This window comes from Adiantum capillus-veneris, chromosome 28 (genome assembly GCF_014529385.1).
Source record: "Adiantum capillus-veneris isolate H3 chromosome 28, ASM1452938v2, whole genome shotgun sequence".
Lineage (NCBI taxonomy): Eukaryota > Viridiplantae > Streptophyta > Polypodiopsida > Polypodiales > Pteridaceae > Adiantum > Adiantum capillus-veneris.
The window spans coordinates 9,601,247-9,625,144 of NC_140958.1; the positions used below are offsets into that span (position 1 = coordinate 9,601,247).

At 44.6% G+C, this 23,898-nt stretch overlaps 1 protein-coding gene across 7 annotated transcripts in view; it reads left to right on the forward strand.

The window, feature by feature from the left end:
• LOC147420044 (uncharacterized) overlaps positions 1 to 23,898 on the forward strand; it is a 67,291-nt gene that overhangs the window by 14,805 nt on the left and 28,588 nt on the right. For all 7 annotated transcript variants that reach the window (XM_086504106.1, XM_086504105.1, XM_086504103.1 and 4 more), the window contains one exon: positions 2,539 to 2,842. In XM_086504106.1, the coding sequence (XP_086360232.1) occupies positions 2,539 to 2,842 (304 nt within the window). The remainder of the gene's footprint in view (positions 1 to 2,538; positions 2,843 to 23,898) is intronic.

Sequence of the window (23,898 nt, forward strand, 5' to 3'; positions counted from 1 at the left end):
GGCCGAGCCTTGGAAACAATTTTTGTATCATGCTTTGTCCCGTGCAGTGCCACGTTTTGGATCATTAGATGCAGAGGGGCCTTAGCGCACAACTATCCGTTTTATCTTCAATGATGATCCTTTGGATTATACTAAGTTATCTCCTTTTATGAGATCACTTTTACAGGTTTGGTTGACTATACATCAGGGTATGATTCGCCGAAGACCGCGATGCATTGAGGAGATTGAGAGACAACCCTTGATTTGGAATGCATATGTTCATGATCATGAGGGATGTCAGTTAGGGGTGCGGACTCATATTGACTGGGCCAGATGGGATAATGGGCCAACAACTTCTGTACGGATCTGGTTAGAGGTAGGTTTGCTTGATGTGGAATTCATTAGCGTTGAGTTCGGTATACCTAGGGGAGTTGCCACCCGAATGCTAGAGTTTGAGGATGCTCTTCCTCCGGATTGGCGGGAGGCTATCCAGGGTGACTCGGATCTGCCCATGCATGAGGGCCGGTGGGCTTTTTCTAATGATGACAAGCATCCACGCTTGGTGTGCAGAGGCACTCTTGTGTTCTCGCTTGCAAATCACGGACATAGTAGAGGGCACATGCGCCTGACATTTCAGGGCTCTTCTCCTTTGGATGAGTAACCTGGTTTGCATTATGAGCCAGTTCGAGTGGTAGATGCGTTCGGCAAGCGCTTATGTGTAGACCCCGTGTTTTCTTCAGAGGAGGCAACGTTATGGAGGTTGTGGATTTGGGAAGGTTTACCACTGGCACAACTTGTTTGGGATCCGGGAGAGTGGATGTGGGTGGGACATATTGTAGAGGAGACGGTGTCATTTTTTGAGTACAACGCGCGCATTGGCAGAGATATCATTTTTCGCCACCAGACTTCGTCATCAACCACGCAAGCTACAACATTGGTTGGAACAGAAGCTCTCTCATGCATTCATGTATTAGTATTGGTCATGCATTTGGGGCCTTCATGTCAGCCGTCATATTTCGTATTTCCTCTGGATGCTAGCGCATGCAGGTCTCCCGATTGGGATCTGGGCTGCTCGGGAAGGACATGATCCTGCTTGTCAGTGTTGTTCCACGCAGGTGGAGGAGATGCTCCACCATTGTTTCTGGATCTGTCCACATGCACATTATGTATAGCGTGCTGTTTGCTGCCTTTTTTGTAGACTTGGGATTCAGGAGGGTTTTGTGACGTGGGGGGCCGTCACCTGGCTTTTGCGACATCCGGGCTCACATACCATGTATGAGGGATCTTCCACAGATCTAGTATTTTGCTAACAGCCTTGGGATACAGACGAGGCACACTGGACATGGTGCCTACTTTAGTACATGAGTTTGACATACAGCCTCGTGATATTCTATTTGCTACGATATGCAGCATAGTATTGTGGATTATATGGAAGGCTCGTTGTGCTCAGGTTTTGGGTGGTCGTCCTTCCCATGTGACCACTACTTTGGCTGCAGTTTGATCTGAACTTTTGCATACCTTGCGCAGCCAATGGGATTCTTCAGCAGGCCTCTCTAGGGCAGCAGAGAGGAGACGACATCAATTTCTTCGACTATGGGCGTGTACTACACTTCTTTTGTGTATGGATAGAGGCATTATCATGTGTAGGGGGTGCATCCAGTGAGTACTGGAAGGGGGGCAATCTGTCTATGCTGAACCCATGCGCCTGAAACCATGATGTCATCTCCCCATACCAGCATGCTGTATCTCCCTGCATGGCTAACTGTTGAGAGGACTCAAGTGCAAGGCGGGCATATCTGTCTCTGGGAAGTTCCCACATGCGGTATATGAAGGAGACAGATTTGGTGAGTGCCTCAACCACTAGTGGGGGGGCAGCTAGCTCTGCTCGGATGATGGCACGTGGTACTGAAGCCTTGGCTCTAATGAGCCGCGAGATCATAGAGACCAGAGGTTTCTCCATGTCTCCCCATCCATCAGTGCAACCTGTCCTCCCGTGATGATCCAATGAAGGTCCCCATATCTCAGCTCCATAGAGCAATGCAGAAGCCACCAAAGTGTCAAAGAGCCTGAGCTTTGTCCGAGGCTTTTGAAACTGCACCTGTGAACACATCCTCTCCAATCTACCCAATGCTGCATGGGCTCTGGTCAATCTAGTCTCTGCTGCTCTCCTCAATGAAAATGCTGGTCCACTAAAACCCACTCCAAGGTAAGTGTAAGCATCTGTATACTCCACTGTCTCCTGGCCGTATGGAAAGCGGGTGCTGACCTCCTGATCCACTGTGGGGTGGTATTAAATACCATGACCTTGGTTTTACCAAGGTTGACAGACAAACCACTTTCATGGGCAAACCTATGCAAAGCATCCAAGTGACGTTGCATCCCCTCTGGAGAGTCAGAGATCAACACAATATCATCAGCATATAACAATAGTGGAATCCATGTCCCTGCCAGTTGTGCACCTCTATCACCATCTCTCTCAATGTAGAGAGAGAGAGAGAGAGAGAGAGAGAGAGAGAGAGAGAGAGAGAGAGAGAGAGAGAGATTAAGTTTAACTTGCAGGTTTCTTCTAAAGGGGGTTCAAATTCCTATTACAGTGATACAAGCTCACATGGAATGCTTGAAGGTTCTGGTATAGGAAGACCTTCAGCACAGTTGGCAGCTTCTCAAATGGATTATGGTGTTTCAGCTATTGAATTAGACCGTCGCTTGCGAGAGGTTTTAGAAGCACAACAAGAAGACCGTATTTTGGAACTTGAGCAACTTTTGGAAGAGACGAAGGCAAAGCTTCTTGCCAAAGAACAAGAAATCTTTTGCTGGAAAAATCATGTCCATTCTTTAACAAACCTCCTCCAGCCTCACTCAAGTAAGCCTCTTTCATCTGACACTTAGTCTTAGTTTTCTGTCATCAAGCTCAGCAAAATTTAAGCCTGTGTGCATCTCTACTATTTCTTGGGCAATCTTATGGAGAAGTGCCTCCAAAGAGAGAGCATGTTGAATCTAGACTAACGTTGTTTTTCTAGCCAGGCAATCTAGTAGTTACGCGGCCCCATGCATAACATCTGCTTTTGTTCGAATTCATTGGCACTGTGTCATTTGTAGAGTTGCTAGTGGACCACCTTTATTATAGGACAAGCCCAGTGTTCTCTCTTGCATGGTGAAGCAGCTGATGTCTTCTTCCAATAGTACTTATAGCACTTCCCAATGGGTAGGATGCTCCTTCAACAGAGAGCTATATCTTGAGCTGGGACTTTGTGTTGGTCTCTTCCTGCATTGCAAGAAAATGTTTCAAATTTTGGAAGGGAGCAAACAGCAGGTCCTCTGTGTTGATCGTGCTTGAAATCTTTAGTGTGTGTGGAGCTCGAGAATGTTGGTGTGAATATTTTACTTGTATAAATTTGACCAAGATTTAAAGTTGATAAGAAATACAATTGGAGAAGAGAAGATGATGAGCGCAGTCTGGTGGTGGCTGATTTTAGCTGATAAGAGCACTTCCCAATGGGTAGGATGCTCCTTCAACAGAGAGCTATATCTTGAGTTGGGACTTTGTGTTGGTCTCTTCCTGCATTGCAAGAAAATGTTTCAAATTTTGGAAGGGAGCAAACAGCAGGTCCTCTGTGTTGATCGTGCTTGAAATCTTTAGTGTGTGTGGAGCTCGAGAATGTTGGTGTGAATATTTTACTTGTATAAATTTGACCAAGATTTAAAGTTGATAAGAAATACAATTGGAGAAGAGAAGATGATGAGCGCAGTCTGGTGGTGGCTGATTTTAGCTGATAAGGAGTCCTCGTTCTTGTCGAAGATTCGAGAAGAGTGTTTGCTGGCTGCTTCTGTGTTTCCTGCTGTTTGGTTCTGATGGGGAGATGTTGCCAGCTGTTTTGGAGTTCCCATTTGCCAAGGTTGTAAACTCACACGACCTATCCCTTCTGATTCCATGGAGGAAGGTGAGGAGAAACTTGACCCACTTCCTGAAGCTGGGTTAAGTCCGATGCTGACAATACCGAACAACTCGTCAAGAGTACCACTCTTCCAATACTTCCAACTGGCTGCTGGTTGGATGGAAACAACTATGGCACATGGAGGATGATGATGGCCGTGTTTGATACCCATGTTGATTTTGTCATGAAGGAGATTGCAAAGCCAGATTGGGGAAAAAGGGGTGCTGTATGGGGGTGGATTTTTACTGGTGTGTGTGGTCCTTCATCATTTTGACCTGTATGCCATGAGTGCTCAACCATGTGCTGCCTCTACTAGCGTGTTACACTCATGAACAAAATTTCTTGAGTTGCAGTTAAAGAACTGTGTACCCTCTGAATTCATACATTGTTGTAGGAACACATCAACAAGATGCAAGCATGTCAATAAAAGATCCTTCATGCAGGGAAATTGATAAGTGCAGCCATTCTATTATTGGTGAACTCGCCATTGTGGTACTCGACATTTTATTTATCCTTGATCACTAGCAGATAGATTGTACGGTGTTAGATGAGGAGGAGCAGTTTGCATCTATCTAGAGGTCTAGCAATACCAAGGCTTTGATGCAACAAGAGGCCATTGTGGTACTCGACATTTTATTTATCCTTGATCACTAGCAGATAGTTCGTATGGTGTTAGATGAGGAGGACCGGTTTGCATCTATCTAGATTCTAGAGGTCTAGCAACACCAAGGATTTGATGCAACGAGGCCAAAATCAAATTGAAAGCTGGACAAGGGAAGGCTTCAAGCGGTAACAGGAAGCCTTGCATTATGAGGGTTGAAGCCAAGCAGGAGGCTTTGAAGGCTTAGTGATACTACGATAATTGTGGCAATAGGGCCACAATTGGAGGAAGTGTGCAGAGGGGACTAGTGTGTCCTTAGTAGCAGCTAAAGCTCTTTTCTACCATTTGGAGGTGACCACCCAGGATTCTCTTCCTATGGTGTCCAAGGTGGTAAATATACGTACCTTTGGGACTCACATGATTGGATCTCGGTAGCAATGCCTCACAATAGATGACTTATATTCTACTCTATGAGAGATATGTAAATGTACCTATGTCAGGAACATTTCGATCACGACAAGCCCATCGTGGCACAGATTCTAGACATCAAAGGGAGATGCATTTCTTTATAGTAATTTGTTGTTGTATCTCTGTTTTCACCTCATATCTTGTGGTCTGTGACGAGCGCTCCATGTTTGTCAAGGCTAAAGACGCAAGCAAGAAAGCCAAGGAGGGTATGGTGGAGAATTTCCTTACGAACTTCACACTTTCTTCAGTGATAGCCCTCACATGAGAGATTTGTGGCCCACTACAAGACTTGATGGTGAATGTTTTTTACCTGATGTTGGGAGTAGATTGAGACAGTGTAGTTCTTGCATGTGCCGAAGGTATCATACAGGGGCTGTGCTAATATCTTCATGTTAATCCTTCCCCGCATCCATCCTGCACACATGACATGACACAAGACAAACTCACACCTAGACACATGTAGTGAGCAGACATCGGGCTCACCCCCGAGTCTGGGAGCTTGCATTGTGCAGCCAACGGGCTGGCCTTTGCTACAAGGCCGGTGTCCCATACCACCAAGCCCACACGAGTACGGGTGGGCCGGCAGAGCTGCCAAGGGCCTAGAGTCCAAGTGTGGTGATCACACAAGATGTCTCACAAATGAGACTCAAGTCCTATTTATAGGACTTCATAACCAAAGGGCCAAATTCACACTGGCCGGACATACTGCAGGCGCCCATCCTGATGTTTGGGGATGAAACACTTCCCCCCTTATTTTTAATTCCTATCCTCAGCAATACTCTCGGTTATAAATCTGGGAAAACTATTTCTTAACGATTTGACTGACTCCTAAGTGGCTTGGGATTCAGGACGATGCTTCCACTTGATCAAATCTTTGGGGTACAAAGACTTGCGAGACTTGCAGACCCTTTGATCCAGAACCGATTCGGGTTCAAGTGGAACATAACGGGTGGTATCTTGCAAGTTTGGGACTTCCACAAGAGGAATTATTAAGTCATCCTTCCCCAATCGTTCTTTTGGACGGCTTACGTGGAACACAAGATGAACAACAATGCCTTGAGGTAAATCTAACTTGTAAGAAACTCTACTTATCTTCTTTGTGATCTGAAACGGACCACAATAGCTAGGAGATAATTTTGAGCATTGACCAGTTGGGATCGTTTCGGAGTCCTTTGGCACTCTTAAGGTACAGCCACATGCTCTCCTAGAGTTTGTAGGGTTTTCGATGCTGATTAGCGTAAAAAGTGGCACGATATTGTACCGTCTTTATCCTGTCTTTTGCAATCTGGAGCATTTCCTGTATATCGGTAAGAAATTGGCTACCGATTGCATCTTGATTTTCTTGAATCTGGTGGCGATTGGTGGTTCGGCTCATAACCGTACTCAGGCATAAACGTGCTATAGCCAGTAGCCGAGTGCTTTGTACTGTTATAAGCAAACTTAGTTTGTGGGAGATAATACTCCCAATTAGATTGACGTTGAGAGAGATATGCTCGTAGCATGTCCTCCATAGTTTGATTTGTGCGCTCGATCTGTCCATCAATTTCAAGATGATCTGAGGATGACATGCACAGACGGGTCTTCAATTTTTGGAAGACAGTTTGCCAAAAATTTCCTGTGAATTTTGAATAACGATCACTAACAATTTCGTCAGGCAAACCATATAATTTGTATAAATGTTCTACAAAGAGCTGAGCTAACTCGTGGATTTTTACGGTGGAACATGTAGGGATAAATGGTGCCATCTTGGTGAGTCGATCGAAATTGCGAAGGATGTAATAATCCAACACGTTTTTGACGTTCAGCTTTGTTGAGGTGACATTGCGTGCATTCCCGTACATACTAATCAACAAAACCTTTCATGTGCGGCCAATAGAAATATCGGCCAACCAAGCCAAAGTACGGTGTATGCGAGGGTGTCCTACACTTGGTGCATCATGACACTCGAACAAAATTTACTTGCGGATATCCTCATCGATGGGCACACACACTTTGCCTTGCTTGAAAAGTAATCCATTACGAACGGATTACTTCTCCGCTACCTTTCTCTCCGTAGCCAGCCCAGGGACGTGCCCAGGGACGTGCGGGATTCCATAGCTTTCCAGGCTACGCATTCCATCTTGAACTCGTTGTCAGATTGCACCAAAGTAACGATTATTTTGGAAACGCCCTTTGAGAGAAAGATAGAAGTCAATCGAAATTTTAGTAGACGAAAGAAGTATTTATTTGAGAGATCCTACTAAGGGCATTGAATGCCATATTGGTAGAACCCTTATGGTAGCGTATCTCGAAATCGAACTCTTGCATGAGTTCTGCCCACCTTGCCTTTTGACCACGAAGGTCGGGTTGATCACATAGATATTTCAAAGAATGGTGATCCGTCCATACCACGAAGTGGGCACCAAAGAGGTAATGGCACCTAACCTTCAAAGCATGAATGACCGTGAACAATTCCTTCTCCTGTGTAAAATAACATGTCTACACGTCTGTGAGCTTGCGACTTTCAAATGCTATAGGCTGCCTATCATGGTATGGGAGAGCGTCGATTGCATAGTTACTGGCATCCGTTTCCACCACAAAGGGTTTGTCCACAATCTGCAACATCGGTGTAGTAGTAACCAGTCGCTTCAATGTTTGGAAACATTGATTGAGCTCATCGGTCCATCGAACAGACGGACTAACACTACGTTTTTTGCTTTGGATACCCTTGAACAAACGAGTAAAGGGTTCTGCTATACGATCGTGGTCCTTGATAAATTTTCGAAAGAAGCCAGTAAAACCCAAAAAGGATTTCACTTGCATAATCGTGTGAAGAATGGGCCAATCCAACATAACATGTATCGTTTCGGGGTCAATGCGAATGCCATCGGCCTAGATGACATGACCGAGATATAGCAACTCTGTGCGAACAAATTCACACTGAGTTTGGTTTGCATACAACTTTTCCCGTCTTAAAATACGCAAGACGAGACGAAGGTGTTGCAGATGCTCCTTGAGACTGTAAATTAAGATATCATCGAGAAACACAACAACCCACTTTCCCAAATAGGGATGAAAGAGATCATTCATTATTTGTTGGAACGTGGCAGGAGCGTTGATTAATCCAAAAGGTAAAACCAAGAATTGGTACTATTCATACTGTGTACAAAATGTAGTCTTCAAAACATCGTGCGGATGTATCCGTATCTAATGGTACAGGAAACGTAGATCGATCTAGTGAAATAGCGAGCATGAGAGAGTTGATCCATAAGGTCATCCATGCAAGGTAACGGATGCTTATTCTTGATGGTAACTTTATTGAGACCTTTGTAATCCACGTAGAAGCACACTCCTCTGTCCTCTTTGGTGAGAAGAACCGGAGCACCCCATAGAGACTTACTAGGTTCAATAAAACCTTTTGCAAGATAGGCTTGAAGCTGCCTAGCTATCTCGTCCTCCTCTTTCGGGCTATAAGATGCAGCGGAAGCAATTGATAACTTTTACCACTAGCCATATCCCATCTCGATTGTGTGGGAAGGTGCAGGTTGACTACATGTTACCAGTGACGAGTCATCTATTGCTGTTCTAATATCTGGACAGTGGTATCATGTACTTTTATTGAGTCGGTGAAGATTCATCAGCAGGCCAGCACAAGAGTGGTCATCTTAAGGTGCTGGTCGTGCATTTCTGTTTTTTGTTTGCCTCAAGCCGACATTTTTCCTCTTTCCAAGGAGTTCATTTTGCACGCTATTCTCACGCAACCTAGACCATAAGTGACTTTGTTGACTTCACCAAACCATGGTGACATGCTCCATAACACACCCCAACACCTTCTTGCACAGGTGTTTGCACTTGATAATTTAGCTCTTTTTTTCTAAGAGAGAGAGAGAGAGAGAGAGAGAGAGAGAGAGAGAGAGAGAGAGAGAGAGAGAGAGAGAGATGCCAAAGTAAACGACAGAAACCACGTAAATATGTGGCTTCATCCAAATGTCAACACTAGTGAGAAAAGTATGGCCACTGTGTTGCACCTATACCAGTGTAGGGAATCACATGAGGATTGGATGGAGCTCTTTTCAATGTGGTGTTATGGGGCTCACTACAAGCCTCTATGTTTGGGAGTGTACATCATGAAAATGCAGTCCTAGTTGATTTCATCATGTGGTAATGAGGGGGGATGTAGTAAAGTGTACATAGAAGATCCTTTTGTAAGGACTTGCATGATTTCCTCAAGGTGGGTAGTGCTGCGCTCTTGTGTTGAGCTGTGATATCCAATATTGCCCTCCTTTGTCAATTTGTGAAACCAAAAGAACCCTCTTGTCGTGAACATTCTATCATCTATGAGGGAGACTCCTTGTTGTGATGCCACTTTGGTGAAATCTCATCTACATGGGTCCAAACAACTCTGTGAATGTTATATGTTTGATGTGATCATTGATAGTTTTGATTGTAGTAACTGCGCTCTATAGAAGAGGCCCAATTGTATCTGAGGAGGCCTTTTGTTGGGGAGAGAGAGAGAGAGAGAGTAGGTGTGTGGGTGGTGGAGTGTGCAAGTATGTTGGGTTAAAGGCCCAAATGGCCCCCTTTAATGTATATTTTAAAGGTTACTAACCTTTGGCCAAGTTCACATTGAACTTGGCCACTAACTTTAAATTGGTCCTATACAAATTAATAAAGGGAATGTGAGTTTTACAACTCACTCACTTATTCCCTTGCTATCGAATAATGTGCCCTCTCTCTCCCTTCGTTCTGCTAGCGCCATATCTCCTGCTGGCTTTCGCCACCTCTCTCTGCACACACACTGCACTTCCTCGCGTGCTCTATCACTTGCACACACCACCGCGCGCTCTTCAACTGGTATCAGAGCCCAATTAGGGTTTGCTCCCAAACCTGCAAACGCTGATTTTCAACCAAGGAGGTCAACTTTCACGCGATATTTTGCAATTTCATCGCCAAAGGACTTGTCCCCGGACACTAGAGAGCTCCCGGCAAGTCAAATTGACCTAAAATAGGCTGAAATTAGGTCAAAATCAGCAAATTACAGGTTATGACAGCAAAATACAGGTTTTGCAAATGATGTATTAAGGTGTGGGAACACTTTTGTTAAGTCCCCCCTACCTGAAAACACTGAAATTGCCGAAAAACAGGTCCCAAAACAGGTGTTTTCAGTAAATTTCAGATTTATGCAGGTTTTTGCAAGTGTTTTTATGATGCGACTACATTGGGGAAAGTGCAAATTGATGCAATCTACGTACGTTTGACAAATTTTGGCTATGTATGACCATTTGTGGCTCAATTTCGTGCAATTTGATGCTACAAATTGGTGCTTTTGCTCTTACATGCTTCTAAAGGCTGTGCATTAGCCTTCTGTATGTTCTGTGAGGCTAAAAACAATTAAATTTGTTGTTTTTGAGCACAAATTCGCTCGCTGAAATTTCCTGCGCATTAATTTCAGAAATTGTTTTTTGTGCCTAAATCGACCTATTTTGCCCCCAATTGTGACCATTTGGAGCTGTAGTGCACACCTCTGTGAGGCTATACTCCGTTTTTTGTGAATTTTGCCCAAGAATTCAGCGTATTAGCCCTCTTATTCGTGCAACTATGGCCTCATCTTCTTCGGATGTGAAGAATCTCTTCGAGATAGGAGGTTCGATGGAACAGGCTTCGACCTTTGGAAAGACAGGATTCAAGGAATCCTATTTCTTAAGGATTGCGAAGGGGCACTTGAACAGGTAAAGCCACAGAATATGACAAATGAAGCATGGGTTAGCCAGAACAGAAAGACTGTTACATACATTAAAATATCCATGACCAATGAGACAGTCATTGATGTGAAAGGTCTCACAACTGCTTTTGATGTGTGGGAGAAGTTAAAGGGAATGTATGAGAATACAATGCCTGTCAATCAAGTGCATTTGATGCGAAAACTTGTTGGCATGCAATTAGACGAGTCCAAGAGCGCTGCAGAGCACTTGTCGTTGTTCGCAGGTACTTTGTCACAGTTACAAGACTCAGGCTTGCCTCCTTTTGATGATAAGCTGAAAGCTATCTTTTTGCTTATGACCTTGCCTAAGTCATGGAAAACTTTGGTGGTTTCATTATCCAATAACCCCAATTTGACCTTTGATGGTGTTAGGGGTTCTATATTGAATGAAGAAATCAGCAGGAAAGCAAGTGGAGAGGGAGGCAGCTTTGCCAACATGGTTAGAGGTAGGACAGAAAAGAAGAATGCTTATGCACAAAGGAGTAAGAGTAAGAGTAAGGAAAGGGGAAATGCCAGCAAAGGCAAGGGTGATGTGACTTGCTATCAGTGTGGCAGGAAAGGTCACAAGAAACCCGATTGCAGGTGCTACAAAGCCGAGTTAGAACAGAAAAAGAATGGCAGAGACAAAAAGAAAGAGAAGAAGGAAGTCAAGGCAGATGCACATGATAGCTCAAAGGACAAAGAGAAGGCCAATGTGGCTTCTAGTGTTGTGATTGAGGAGCTGTCAGGTGTAGAGGACATCTTGTGTGCCACTTTGTCAGATGATGATGCTTATGACTTTGATGCCTCTCTTAATGTTCATTCACAAGACATGCAGATCACCAAGAGTAATCTTATTGATGCTTTGTTGACTGTCAATGATGCATTATCCCAGACTTGGATTGTTGATTCCGGTGCTTCATTTCAAGTGACTCCTATCAAGGAGTGTTTCTCTACTTTTGATGCAGGCAAGCGTGGCCATGTATACCTTGGAAACAATCATGCATGTTCCATTGAGGGTATTGGCACTGTGCATCTCTCCATAGATGGCACAAATGAGCTTGTCTTGCATGATGTTAGATATGTGTCGGGAATCAAGAAGAGTTTGCTTTCTGTTGGTCAGATGGATATGCATGGTTACATCGTCTTGTTTGAGAGAGGATCATGGAAAATGACTAAAGGCTCAAGGCTGATTGTAAAGGGCACAAAGAAAGGGACACTTTACTGCATGTATGGAAAGGTCGTGTTGGGCAAATTTATTGCATTGGATGAAATTAAATCTTACATGGAGTTGTGGCACAAGAGGCTTGGCCATATGAGCCAAAATTGCCTTTCTAAACTTTGTACTTTGAACAATCTTGATGCTAAAGGCACAAAGCTCGACTTTTGTAATGAATGTCAATATGGCAAGCAAGTAAAGCGTTCTTATTACTCTGGTGTCTCTCGTAAATCTTGTGTGCTTGATCTTGTACATTTTGATGTATGTAGCATGCCTACTAAGTCTATGGGAGGTGCATGCTATTTTGTCTCCTTTGTTGATGATCATTCTAGGAAAATTTGGGTTTATTTGTTTAAGTCTAAGGATGAAGCCTTTGCTGCGTTTAAGAAATTTCATGCATTTGTGACCACCCAAACAGACAGAAAGCTAAAATGCTTACGTACGGACAATGGGGTGGGAGTTCACAAGTGCTGAATTTAACAAATTTTGTGAAAATTTGGGCATTAAGAGGAAGCTTACTGTGCCATACAGTCCCTCTTCTAATGGTGTGGCTGAAAGATTCAATAGGACACTTTGTGAGAGGGTGAGATGCATGCTGTCCACAACTAATCTCTCTCATGGATTTTGGGGAGAAGCTTTGAAAATTGCAGTGCATATATGCAATCGATCCCCTCACATGTCTTTGAAAGGTGACATCCCTGAAGAGGTTTGGTCTGGCAAGCTTGCTTCATATGATCACTTACGCATTTTTGGTTGCGAGGCTTTTGTGCATGTTAGACCTGAGTTGAGGAGTAAACTATATGCCAAGTCCATTAAAGGCCTTTTCATGGGATATGGTGAAGAAGGCGAAATGGGTTACAGGATTTGGTTAGCTCAGCTCAAAAGGGTTGTACGCAGCCGTACTGTTGTTTTTAATGAGGCAAGGTTGCCTCAAAACAATTGTGCCTCAAAGCATGACCATAAAAGGGTCAAATTTCAGCATGACCAACCACCAGTTAGGCCTATTTTCGACCCTCAGGATGCACCACATATGGTTGAAAATGTAGATGATCCAGTGATGTTTGAGCCAGATGATGTTGGACAGCAAATTGAGGCTCCTGAAGGGCATTTGCAGCCAAGAAACAATGCTGAAAATGGTGCTGAAAATGATGTACAGCAGCCCATTGTTGATGATTTTATCATGCCATCTGATGTAAACCCATTGCCGGATAATGTGGATCATCGGGTGAGGCGGTCTACTCGTCAAAGACGGCTTGTGAGCAGATATGATCCCTCTTTGCATTACATTATGTTAACAGATGAGGGAGAGCCTCTTACGTATAAAGAGGCAAAGAAATGTGAGCACAGCGACAAGTGGGAGCTTGCTATGCAGGAAGAGATTAAAGCTTTGCATGCTAATCATACTTGGGATTTGGTGGAATTTCCCAAAGGAAGGAAAGCTATTCCTAACAAATGGGTGTATAAAATCAAGACAGTTGATGCAATACCCAAGTATAAGGCAAGGATAGTTGCAAAGGGATATGTTCAAACCAAGGGCATAGACTTTCAGGAAGTGTCCTCTCCTGTTGTGAAGATGACCACTTTGCGTGTATTGTTTGCCATAGTGGCTGCTCTTGATTTGGAAATGGACCAAATGGATGTACATACCGTTTTCTTGCATGGTGATGTGGAGGAAGAGCTTTACATGAAGCAACCCGAGGGTTTTGTTATTCTTGGCAAGGAACATTTGGTATGTATGCTCAATAGAAGCTTGTATGGGTTGAAACAATCATGTAGACAATGGTACAAGAAGTTTGATCGCTTCATGCTTAAACATGGTTACAAAAGAAGCCATGTAGACCATTGTTTGTATACCAAACGTGATGAGGATGATAGCCCTATCATTCTTATGCTCAATGTTGAAAACTGCAAAGAAAAGAAGCACTGTTGATGCTCTTCAAGGGCATCTGAAATCTGCGTTTTCAATGAAAGACCTTGGGGCAGCTGAACATATACTTGGAGTGCGTGTTACAAGGCAAAGAGACAAGCGGCTATTGTATTTGTCGCGAGAAAAGTACATTGAAAAGGTGCTGGACAGATTTAACATGGCTGAAGCAAAGCCTCTTGGTGTGCCATTACAGCCATATGTCAAGATCTCCAAGGATGATTGTCCCAAGTCAAAGGAAGAAGCCAATGACATGTAAAGTGTGCCTTACGCTTCAGCTTGTGGTTCACTTATGTATGCTATGGTTGCTACTAGGCCTGACATAGCTCATGCAGTGGGAGTTGTGAGCCGATTTATGGCTAATCCAGGCAGGTTGCATTGGGATGCAGTGAAGTCCATTAGGAGGTACTTGAAAGGGACTAAAAACAAATGCCTCTGCTATGGTAAAGGACCAATGGAGTTGAAGGGATTTTGTGACTCTGACATGGGTGGTGATGTGGATACACGGAAATCCACAAGTGGCTATGTATTTACTCTTGCGGGAGGTGTTTCATGGTGTTCTAGATTGCAAAAGATCGTTGCATTGTCTACTACAGAGGCTGAATATATTTAAGCCATTGAGGCTTCTAAAGAAGCTATTTGGTTAGCACGCCTATGCAGTGAGTTTGGTTTGCCTGCCAAGGCACCTATCCTTGGTTGTGATAGCCAGAGTGCCATATGTTTGGCAAAGAACGCCATGTTTTATGCACGCACAAAGCATATTGATGTGCGGTATCACTTCATACGAGAAGTGCTTGAGGATGGCCTTATTACATTGGTTAAGGTCCATACATTACAAAATCCAGCAGATACTCTCACTAAGTGCTTATCCAAAGCACATCATCATCTATATATACAGATGGTGGGAGTCACGTAGCTTAAAGGCGCCATTTATGCTTTTAAGTGGGAGGTTGTTGGGTTAAAGGCCCAAATGGCCCCCTTTAATGTATATTTTAAAGGTTACTAACCTTTGGCCAAGTTCACATTGAACTTGGTCACTAACTTTAAACTGGTCCTATACAAATTAGTAAAGGGAATGTGAGTTTTACAACTCACTCACTTATTCCCCTGCTATCGAATAGCGTACCCTCTCTCTCTCCCTTCGTTCTGCTAGCGCCATATCTCCTGCCAGCTTTCGCCACCTCTCTCTGCACACACACTGCACTTCCTCACGTGCTCTATCACTTGCACACAACGCCGCGCGCTCATCAAAGTAGTGGAGATAAGATGGCTACCAAGAAAAAGCTGTATCTTTTGATCAAGGTCGGGTCCATGAGACAGTGAAAGCCCATTTGGTAAATCCGGCGAAAACACGTCCTGTAAGGTGCAGCGGAATGAATGTTTGCGCTTTGCTCAAGATGAGTGCTCCGAACTGTGCTCAAGGTTCCTTTTTGTTCTTATGGAAGGTAGAGCCTTCCGTTCTTAATGAGAGAGTGCAATGATCACAAACAAAGTGATTGGACACTGTGCGTGCAAGTGTATGAGACTGAGAGATAGAGAGAGAAGAGAATACGACACCAGAGACGTTGTAAAACCCTCCTCCGAAGGCCCCACTCTCTATGGCGAGAGTGGTCTACTTATGATTGCACAAATCTCTACAATGCTTGGACTTGCCGACGCTGTCGACAACGATGAGGACGACGACGAGACGGGCTGAAATCTGAAACAGCTAAGGGCTGAAATCTGCAAATCTTCTATCTGCTAAATTCTGACTCTATGTCGGTGACGATGTCGACGACGACGGTACGACGACGACGCGCTGAAAACGCAGATGCTGAAATCTGCGTTTTCCGGGCTGAAACTGTAAACCTTGCGGCGAGGAAATGCTGCGGGAAGGTGAGATCTGCGAGGTTCGGGGGTTGATCTGCGGTGTCTAAGGGCTGAAAACTGAAAACGCTGGTGGTTCTTGATGTTCCGTCGCGGTAAATTTGCAAAACGCTGGGGCTGATCCGCAAATAAAAAACGCTAGGGCTGAAAATGGTTCTGTTGTCGCCGGGATGTCCTGCAAATGCAAAACGCTAGGCTTCTTGTTGAGTCTTCTGTCGCCAGGGATCTGCAAGAGCAATAATGTTGGTTGATCCGGTCCAAAAACGCTAGGGGGTTGCTGTGGAGAAAAAACGCTAGGGCTAGGGGTTTTGATGAGAAGTTGCCTGTTGAGCGAGTGCTCCTGCTGCCTCTTCTACCAATTAGTGCTAGCCTAGGTTTGCTTATATACAAACTTACTCAATTTGCCCTACCTACTTTCCAACAAAAGTCACTTAAAAATAATAAGTGAAAAATGTCAAAAATAGGGAAAATAGGCTAAATGTACTGGAAAATTCCCCTGAAGGATTCTGATGGATACTGATGGGAATGCTTATGATCATGCTGTGTGCAACTAGAGGATATGCATCTACACTAAGTGTCTGGACATGCACGGTCTGCGAACAGACTCACAAAAGTGCCAGATCACTTATAAATCTAGACTGACTCGACTGATTGAACCCTTGTCGTGCTGTAGCTTGTCCACGGACACATAGGGTTGGATATGTCACGTGACATCGCCTCCTTTTCAAAGTGAGGTACTTGTACCGAAGTGTATGGCGTCGAGGGAGATCGCCAATAGCATCTGGAATCCTGGAAGGGACTCTTCGTTGGCCCACTCTGATGTGTGGGTCGTGCAGTACTTGAACTTCATAAAGGTTTGCAACGCTTGCTTCTTTGGGCCGCGCCGAAAGCGACACAAAGTCTTCTGAGTTTCCTTCCTTGCTTCCACTTCGTCTAGAGTCATGCTTCTTTCTTCTTCAAGAATCTCCATGGCTGAAAATTCCTGAAACCACTTTCAACACAAAAACATGAACATACCTATTCCATGTAAAGTGAGTGGAAACAATCTTGTCTTCCTCAAAGACTGTGCATGCAATGTAGATGAACAAAGAGCCGGAGTGCCAAACCGTTCACCACACACACGCAAACAATGAGATCGAATTGTTCTGTTCTGATCTGAAGCAATCAATTGTGGCAAAACACAATGGAAATGCCTATGCTTGATGCTCAATCTTTCTTGTGCTCTTTCTACAAATGTATCATGCCAAGGAAGAGGCAGGGAATGTGACTTCCTTGAATGCATACTTTTTAGCTTTTCATGAACAATCCGCATACATCCGTGCTCATTCATGAGTGAAACGTGCTCAACGTACAATATGTCATGCCTAGAAAAAGGGATCACATAAAGACGGTGACGAAAATACAGGAAACGATCACGAATGAAACACTCGTACAATGCGTGCGTATGAATCATGCGAACACATAATACTTCCTGTGAGGGTTCTTTGGATCTAGGCTCGAGAGCTAAGATCGGTTCTTCCTGAAGGGGTGCTTTGGACCTAGGCTCGAGAGCCAAGATCGATCCTTCGTGATTGATCGAATCTGCAACAAGGTTAGCTTCGCTAGAAAAAGCATCAACTAACTCATCATCCTTGTGAACAATCACGTCATCTTCATGCAAATCATCATGTTTGTGAGAAATCACATCTTGATCATGCAAATCATCATGCTTGTCATTGTCATCCAAATCATCATGCTCATCATTATCATTCAAATCATCATACAAATCATGTGTGTCTTGCTTTGGAGAAGTAGAGACTGAGAGAGTCTTCTTTTCCTAATTCTGTGCAAAGGGCACCTGCACTTGAGAAAAAAGTCGCCACAACTCTTTCATGTGTTGATCGCTCTTCTCTTGTCTTGCTTTGTTCTTGCGGTCATATTCTGCTTGTCTTTCGTTGTTCTCGCGATCAAATTTGGCTTGTCTTTCTTTGGCTTCCAAACGTGCTTACTCGCTCTCACGTGCTATGGCTGCCATTCTTTCTTGGTATTTGCGCTCTATGGCTGTTATTCTTTCTTCGCTTTCTAACATGTACTAGCTCCCCTTCACGGGAAAGGGCACAAAGACGGCCGGATTCCACCTTCCCCGGCGCTTGCACCCCTTCCCCCAAGCGACATGCCCCTTTGCGCAATTGCTTTTCCACACATTGGACTAATGAAGTTGCTGGGCTGAATTGCTGGGTTGCACCTCTTCGCCGGTGTTTTTACGTAAACAAACCAGCAGCGCAAGGCATTTCAGCTATACACCATACTTATTTTTAATGCTTGAAAGTGGCCGGTCAGCCCTATATTTTTAAAACCCCCGTGTGAACGCCCTTTCCAAGTCACCCTTTGAAATTCAACATGCTAACTTTATAAAAAATTGATATCAGCCAACCAGCGATTCCAATTTTCACGCTGCCTCCCTATCCTCCTTCAGCGCTGACTTTGTGTCCCTCTCATGCACCTTTTCGCAAGGTCCCGTATGTGCAGACACCTGTAGCACATGCTTGCTATTTCTGAGCGCTACACTGCTCAATTCAGAGGGATTCAGAATAAACTTCTTCCAGAGGTGGTACTCGTTCTAGAGGTATCAATTCCTGCTCTCGAAGTATCAGAAGCAGTTACTTTCGCTGAGTAGTTGGCATGGCCGGATCAGAAGATGGCGACAACTATACTATGCCCGAAGATCCGATAGAAATTCTCAAAGGGCAGATCCAACAAGCTATCTCTATTGTTACATCGATGGCATCACGTTTGGACGTGCTTTAGGATTATACTTCTTCGTGCTCCACGAGGCCTACACAGTCAGTTTCCTAAGAACCGCTGTTAGGTGCAGCGGAATGAATGTTTTCGCTTTGCTCAAGATGAGTGCTCCGAACTGTGCTCAGGGTTCCTTTTACTTTAGTGAGAGAAAGGGCCTTCCGTTCCTTTAGTGAGAGAGTGCAATGGACACAAACAAAGTGAATGGACACTGTGAATGAACGTGCATGAGACTGAGAGATAGAGAGAGAAGAGAATACGACACCAGAATTGTTGTCAAACCCTCCTCCGAAGGCCCCACTCTCTATGGCGAGAGTGGTCTACTTATGATTGCACAAATCTCTACAATGCTTGGACTTGCCGACGATGTCCACGACGACGAGACGGGCTGAAATCTGTAAACGCTAAGGGCTGAAATCTACAAATCTTTATCTGCTCAATTCTGACTCTATGTCGATGATGATGTCAATGGCGACGATCCGGACGACGATGCGCTGAAAACGCAGATGCTGAAATCTGCGTTTTCCGGGCTGAAACTGTAAACCTTGCGGAAACTGACCGTGCGGCGAGGAACTGCTACGGGAAGGTGAGATCTGCGAGGTTTGGGACTTTATCTGCGGGTGCTAACTGCTGAAAACTGAAAACGCTGATGTTCCTTGATGTTTCGTTGCGGTAAATCTGCAAAACGCCGGGGCTGATCTACAAACCAAAAACGCTACGCTGAGGTTTTCTGCTCGCGAGGATGCTGATACAAAAACGCTATCTGCTGGGATCTTCTGGCGATGGTGTGCTGGTGTAAAAATGCCAGGCAATGCTGATGAAGAAACGCTAGGATTGGTGGGATCTGCTGCTTAGAGGGAATCCATCAAGGCTTGGTCTTGCTGAGAAGTTGCCTGCTGAGCTTGGCTCTTGTTGCCTCTTCTGCCATTTAGTGCTAGTCTAGGTTTGCTTATATACAAACTTACTCAATTTGCCCTACCTACTTTCCAACAAAAGTCACTTAAAAAATAATAAGTGAAAAATGTCAAAAATATGTAAAATAGGCTAAATGCACTGGAAAATTCCCCTGAAGGATTTTGATGGATTCTGATGGGATGCTTATGATCATGCTGTGTGCAACCAGAGGATATGCATCTACACTAAGTGACTGGGTATGCACGGTCTACGAATAGACTCACAAAAGTGCCAGATCACTTCTAATCTAGACTGACTGGACTAAACTGAACCCTGATCATGCTGTAGCTTGTCCACGAACACATAGGGTTGGATGTGTCACGTGACATCCCCTCCTTTTCAAAGTGAGGTACTGGTACCGAACTGTATGGCGTCGAGGGAGATCGCCAATAGCATCCGGAATCTTGGAAGGGACTCTTCGTCGGCCCACTCTGATGTGTGGGTCGTGCGGTACTTGAACTTCATAAAGGTCTGCAACGCTTGCTTCTTTGGGCCGCGCCGAAAGCGACACAAAGTCTTCTGTGGATCCTTCGATGCTTCAACTTCGTCTAGAGTCATGCTTCTTTCTTCTTAAAGAATCTCCATGGCTGAAAATTCTTGAAACCATTTTCAACACAAAACTATGAACATACCTATTCCATGTAAAGTGAGTGGAAAAAATGTTGTCTTCTTCAAAGACTGTGCATGCAATGTAGATGAACAAAGAGACGGAGTGCTAACCCATTCACCACACACACGCAAAGAATGAGAGCGAATCTTGTCGTGCTGACCTAAATCAATCAACTGTGGCAATTCACAACGGAAATGCCCATGCTTGGTGCTCATACTTGCATGTGCTCGTTCTACGAATGTGTCATGCCAAGGAAGAGACATGGAATGTGACTTCTTTTCGTACATACTTTTTAGCTTTTTATGAAAAATCCGCATACATTCATGCTCATCCATTATTGAAACGTGCTCAACGTACAATATGTCATGCCTAGGAAAAGGGATCACATAAAGACGTTGACTAAAATACAGGAAACGATCACGAATAAAACACTCGAACAATGCGTGTGTATCAATCATGCGAACACATAATACTTCCTTTGAGGGTTCTTTGGACCTAGGCTCGAGAGCCAAGATCGGTTCTTCCTAAATGATCGAATCATCCTATGGGGGTTTTTTGCACCTCGACTCGAAAGCCAAGATCGGATCTTCGTGATTGATCGAATCTACAACGAGGTTAGCTTCCCTAGAAAAAGCATCCACTAACACATCATCCTTGTGAACAATCACATCATCTTCATGCAACTCATCATGCTTGTGAGAAATCACATCTTGATCATATAAATCATCATGCTTGTAAGAAATCACATTTTGATCATGCAAATCATCATGCTTGTCATTGTCATCCAAATCATCATGCGAATCATTTTCATTCACATCCTGTGTATCATGCTGTGGAGAAGAAGAGACTGAGAGAGTCTCCGTCTCCTGAATCTTTTGCATCTGTGCCGGCACTTGAGAAAAGAGTCGCAAGAACTCTTGCATGTGTCGGTTGCTCTGTTCTTGTCTTGCTTTGGCTGCCATTCTTTCTTAGTGTTTGCGTTCCATTTCTGCTGTTGTTTTGCTCTTCTTTCTGCGTGTCTGCGTTCCATTTCTGCCATTCTTTCTGCCTGTCTTGCTTTGCATTCTAACTTCCTTTCCAGAAACATTTGGTCTATAGCCTCCATAGGAGTTAGTGCAGTTCTTGACGTAGATGGAGAAGGGGGAGGGTCGGAAAAACCTCTTGGTGGAGAAAATTCTTCTTTGCCTCTCTCATGCTCATCACCTCTAAGCGAAGTATCCATTCCGCTTCGAGTGATGACCATCCACTGAAGTCGTCGGTTCTTGTGGTCTTGGGTTCTTAAGTTCACAAGGAACTTGGGTTCTTGGGTGCTTGAGGGTCTTGTGGTTCTTCTTTCGCTTGTAATTTGTGTTTGAGAAGGATCTTCTCTTCACCCACGCTCACACCAAGGTTGCTTTTTCCCACCTCACGTCGATTGGCCGGCCGCTAAGTGCACGGTCCGCTCTCAATGAGTGAAAAGAGACACAAGGGGAGGCTGGACAAGCCCTTCTTTCTTGGGATTCCTGTCACTCTTCAAAAACACAATTAGGAATCAACACGCCCAAGTGAACTTGGGTTCGTGCGACTGCAACAAGCAAAAAAAAATCTTTGTGATTCTTGTGGTTCTTTCCTTGAGTGATACAGAACACTACCAAAGCTCTGATACCAATGTTAGGTGCAGCGGAATGAATGTCTGCGCTTTGCTCAAGATGAGTGCTCCGAACTGTGCTCAAGGGTTCCTTTTACTTACGGAAGGGAGAGCCTTCCGTTCCTTTAGTGAAAGAGTGCAATGGACACAAACAAAGTGAATGGACACTGTGAATGAAGGTGCATGAGACTGAGAGATAGAGAGAGAAGAGAATACGACACCAGAATTGTTGTCAAACCCTCCTCCGAAGGCCCCACTCTCTATGGCGAGAGCGGTCTACTTATGATTGCACAAATCTCTACAATGTGGACTTGCCGACGATGTCGACGGCGATGAGGACGACGACGAGACGGGCTGAAATCTGTAAACGCTAAGGGCTGAAATCTACAAATCTTTATCTGCTGAATGCTGACTCTATGTCGATGACGATGTCGATGGCGACGATGCGATGACGACGCTGAAAACGCAGATGCTGAAATCTGCGTTTTCCTGGATGAAACTGTAAACCTTGCGGAAACTGACCGTGCGGCGAGGAACTGCTGCAGGAAGGTGAGATCTGCGAGGTTCGGGACTTTATCTGCGGGTGCTAACTGCTGAAAACTGAAAACGCTGATGTTCCTTCATTTTCCGTCGCGGTAAATCTACAAAACGCCGGGGCTGATCTGCAAACCAAAAACGCTAGGCTGAGGTTTTCTGCTGGCGAGGATGCTGATGCAAAAACACTATCTGCTGGGATCTTTTGGCGATGGTGTGCTGGTGCAAAAACGCCAAGCAATGCTGATGAAGAAACGCTAGGATGGGGGGGATTTGCTGCTTGGAAGGAATCCACCAAGGCTTGGTTTTGCTGAGAAGTTGCTGGCTGAGCTTGGCTCTTCTTGCCTCTTCTGCCATTTAGTGCTAGTCTAGGTTTGCTTATATACAAACTTACTCAATTTGCCCTACCTACTTTCCAACAAAAGTCATTAAAAAATAATAAGTGAAAAATGTCAAAAATAGGTAAAATAGGCTAAATGCACTAGAAAATTCCCCTAAAGGATTTTGATAGATTCTGATGGGAATGATTATGATCATGCTATGTGCAACCAGAGGATATGTGTCACCAGGAGGTGTATTTTTCCTGTTGTCTTCCGTAAATAAGTACTAGATATTTTTATTTATTTTATTTTTACTTGTTTTCCCTGGAACCCTTGAAAAGGTCCAAGTGGACATTGCATGGCCAGTGTGAAACGGCTGCGGCCGAATAGGTTTCTCACAGCGGGAGTCTAAGTCGGTCAGTCTGGGATTGGTCGGGCCAGTTAGCATTGAATTCTGATGAGTATGGAAGCCTGTGTGCGCCAAATGAAATCTGGGCCACTCGGAAAGTCACTTACAACTTTATAAGTCAGTGGGAACTAGAGAATTAACTCAAAAGGGGCAAACTGGACACATGGCGGCTCCTGGTGCAGTTTTCCACTTCCATCAGCAAGAGGGGGCGCCCAATTTGAGAGGGGAGGCTGATTTGACTCATAAGTGACCTACAGTGTGTGTTTGAGTAGTGGGTGCAGGTCTACAGCTTTAATGGAAAGCTTGCCTTCTCCTCTGTCTCATGTAGCGCGATGATTTGCTCTCGTACATCTCTCTCTCCCCTTTGGCGCATATGGTAATGCCCCACTAGTTGGGCTACTCAGTTGAACATGTACAATTCTGGGGGTTTATGCGCGTTTGCCAAGGCAAGAGCCTTCTGAACAGGAACCGGATTAGCTAATTGCTAATCCCCCACAGGTACGCATAGTTCCATCGCGAAAGATTGCGAGTTCAGAGAGTTTTCTCGCGTGAAAACTCGTCCAATTCACAGGGGAATTGTCCCATTGCGTGCGGGAGCCCTTGGGACACGCGTAGGCGTGTTCGCTCCGCTAAAAACGATCCGAAACAGCGAATTACAGCCTGCTGTGTTTTTCTGCAGGTTTAGGGTTTCGCACCTAAACTGCAAGGGAACACCGGGGGAGCCTCATGAGAGCCTTGGGATGCGTGTATAGGCTTTTGGGCACCCGGCAGTGAAAAACAGGGAATTACAGCCCGCTGAATTTCTGTGACAGCTCACCAGAAAGCTTCCAGATAGCAAGGGAATCCGTCCTAGACAGGTGCTTTTGACCTACAGGGGTTTTTGCGCCGTTATGCTGCCAAATCAGGTCGGAAACCTGCGTTTTCAGCCCTCGCCAGGTTTAGACAGCTTTGTGAA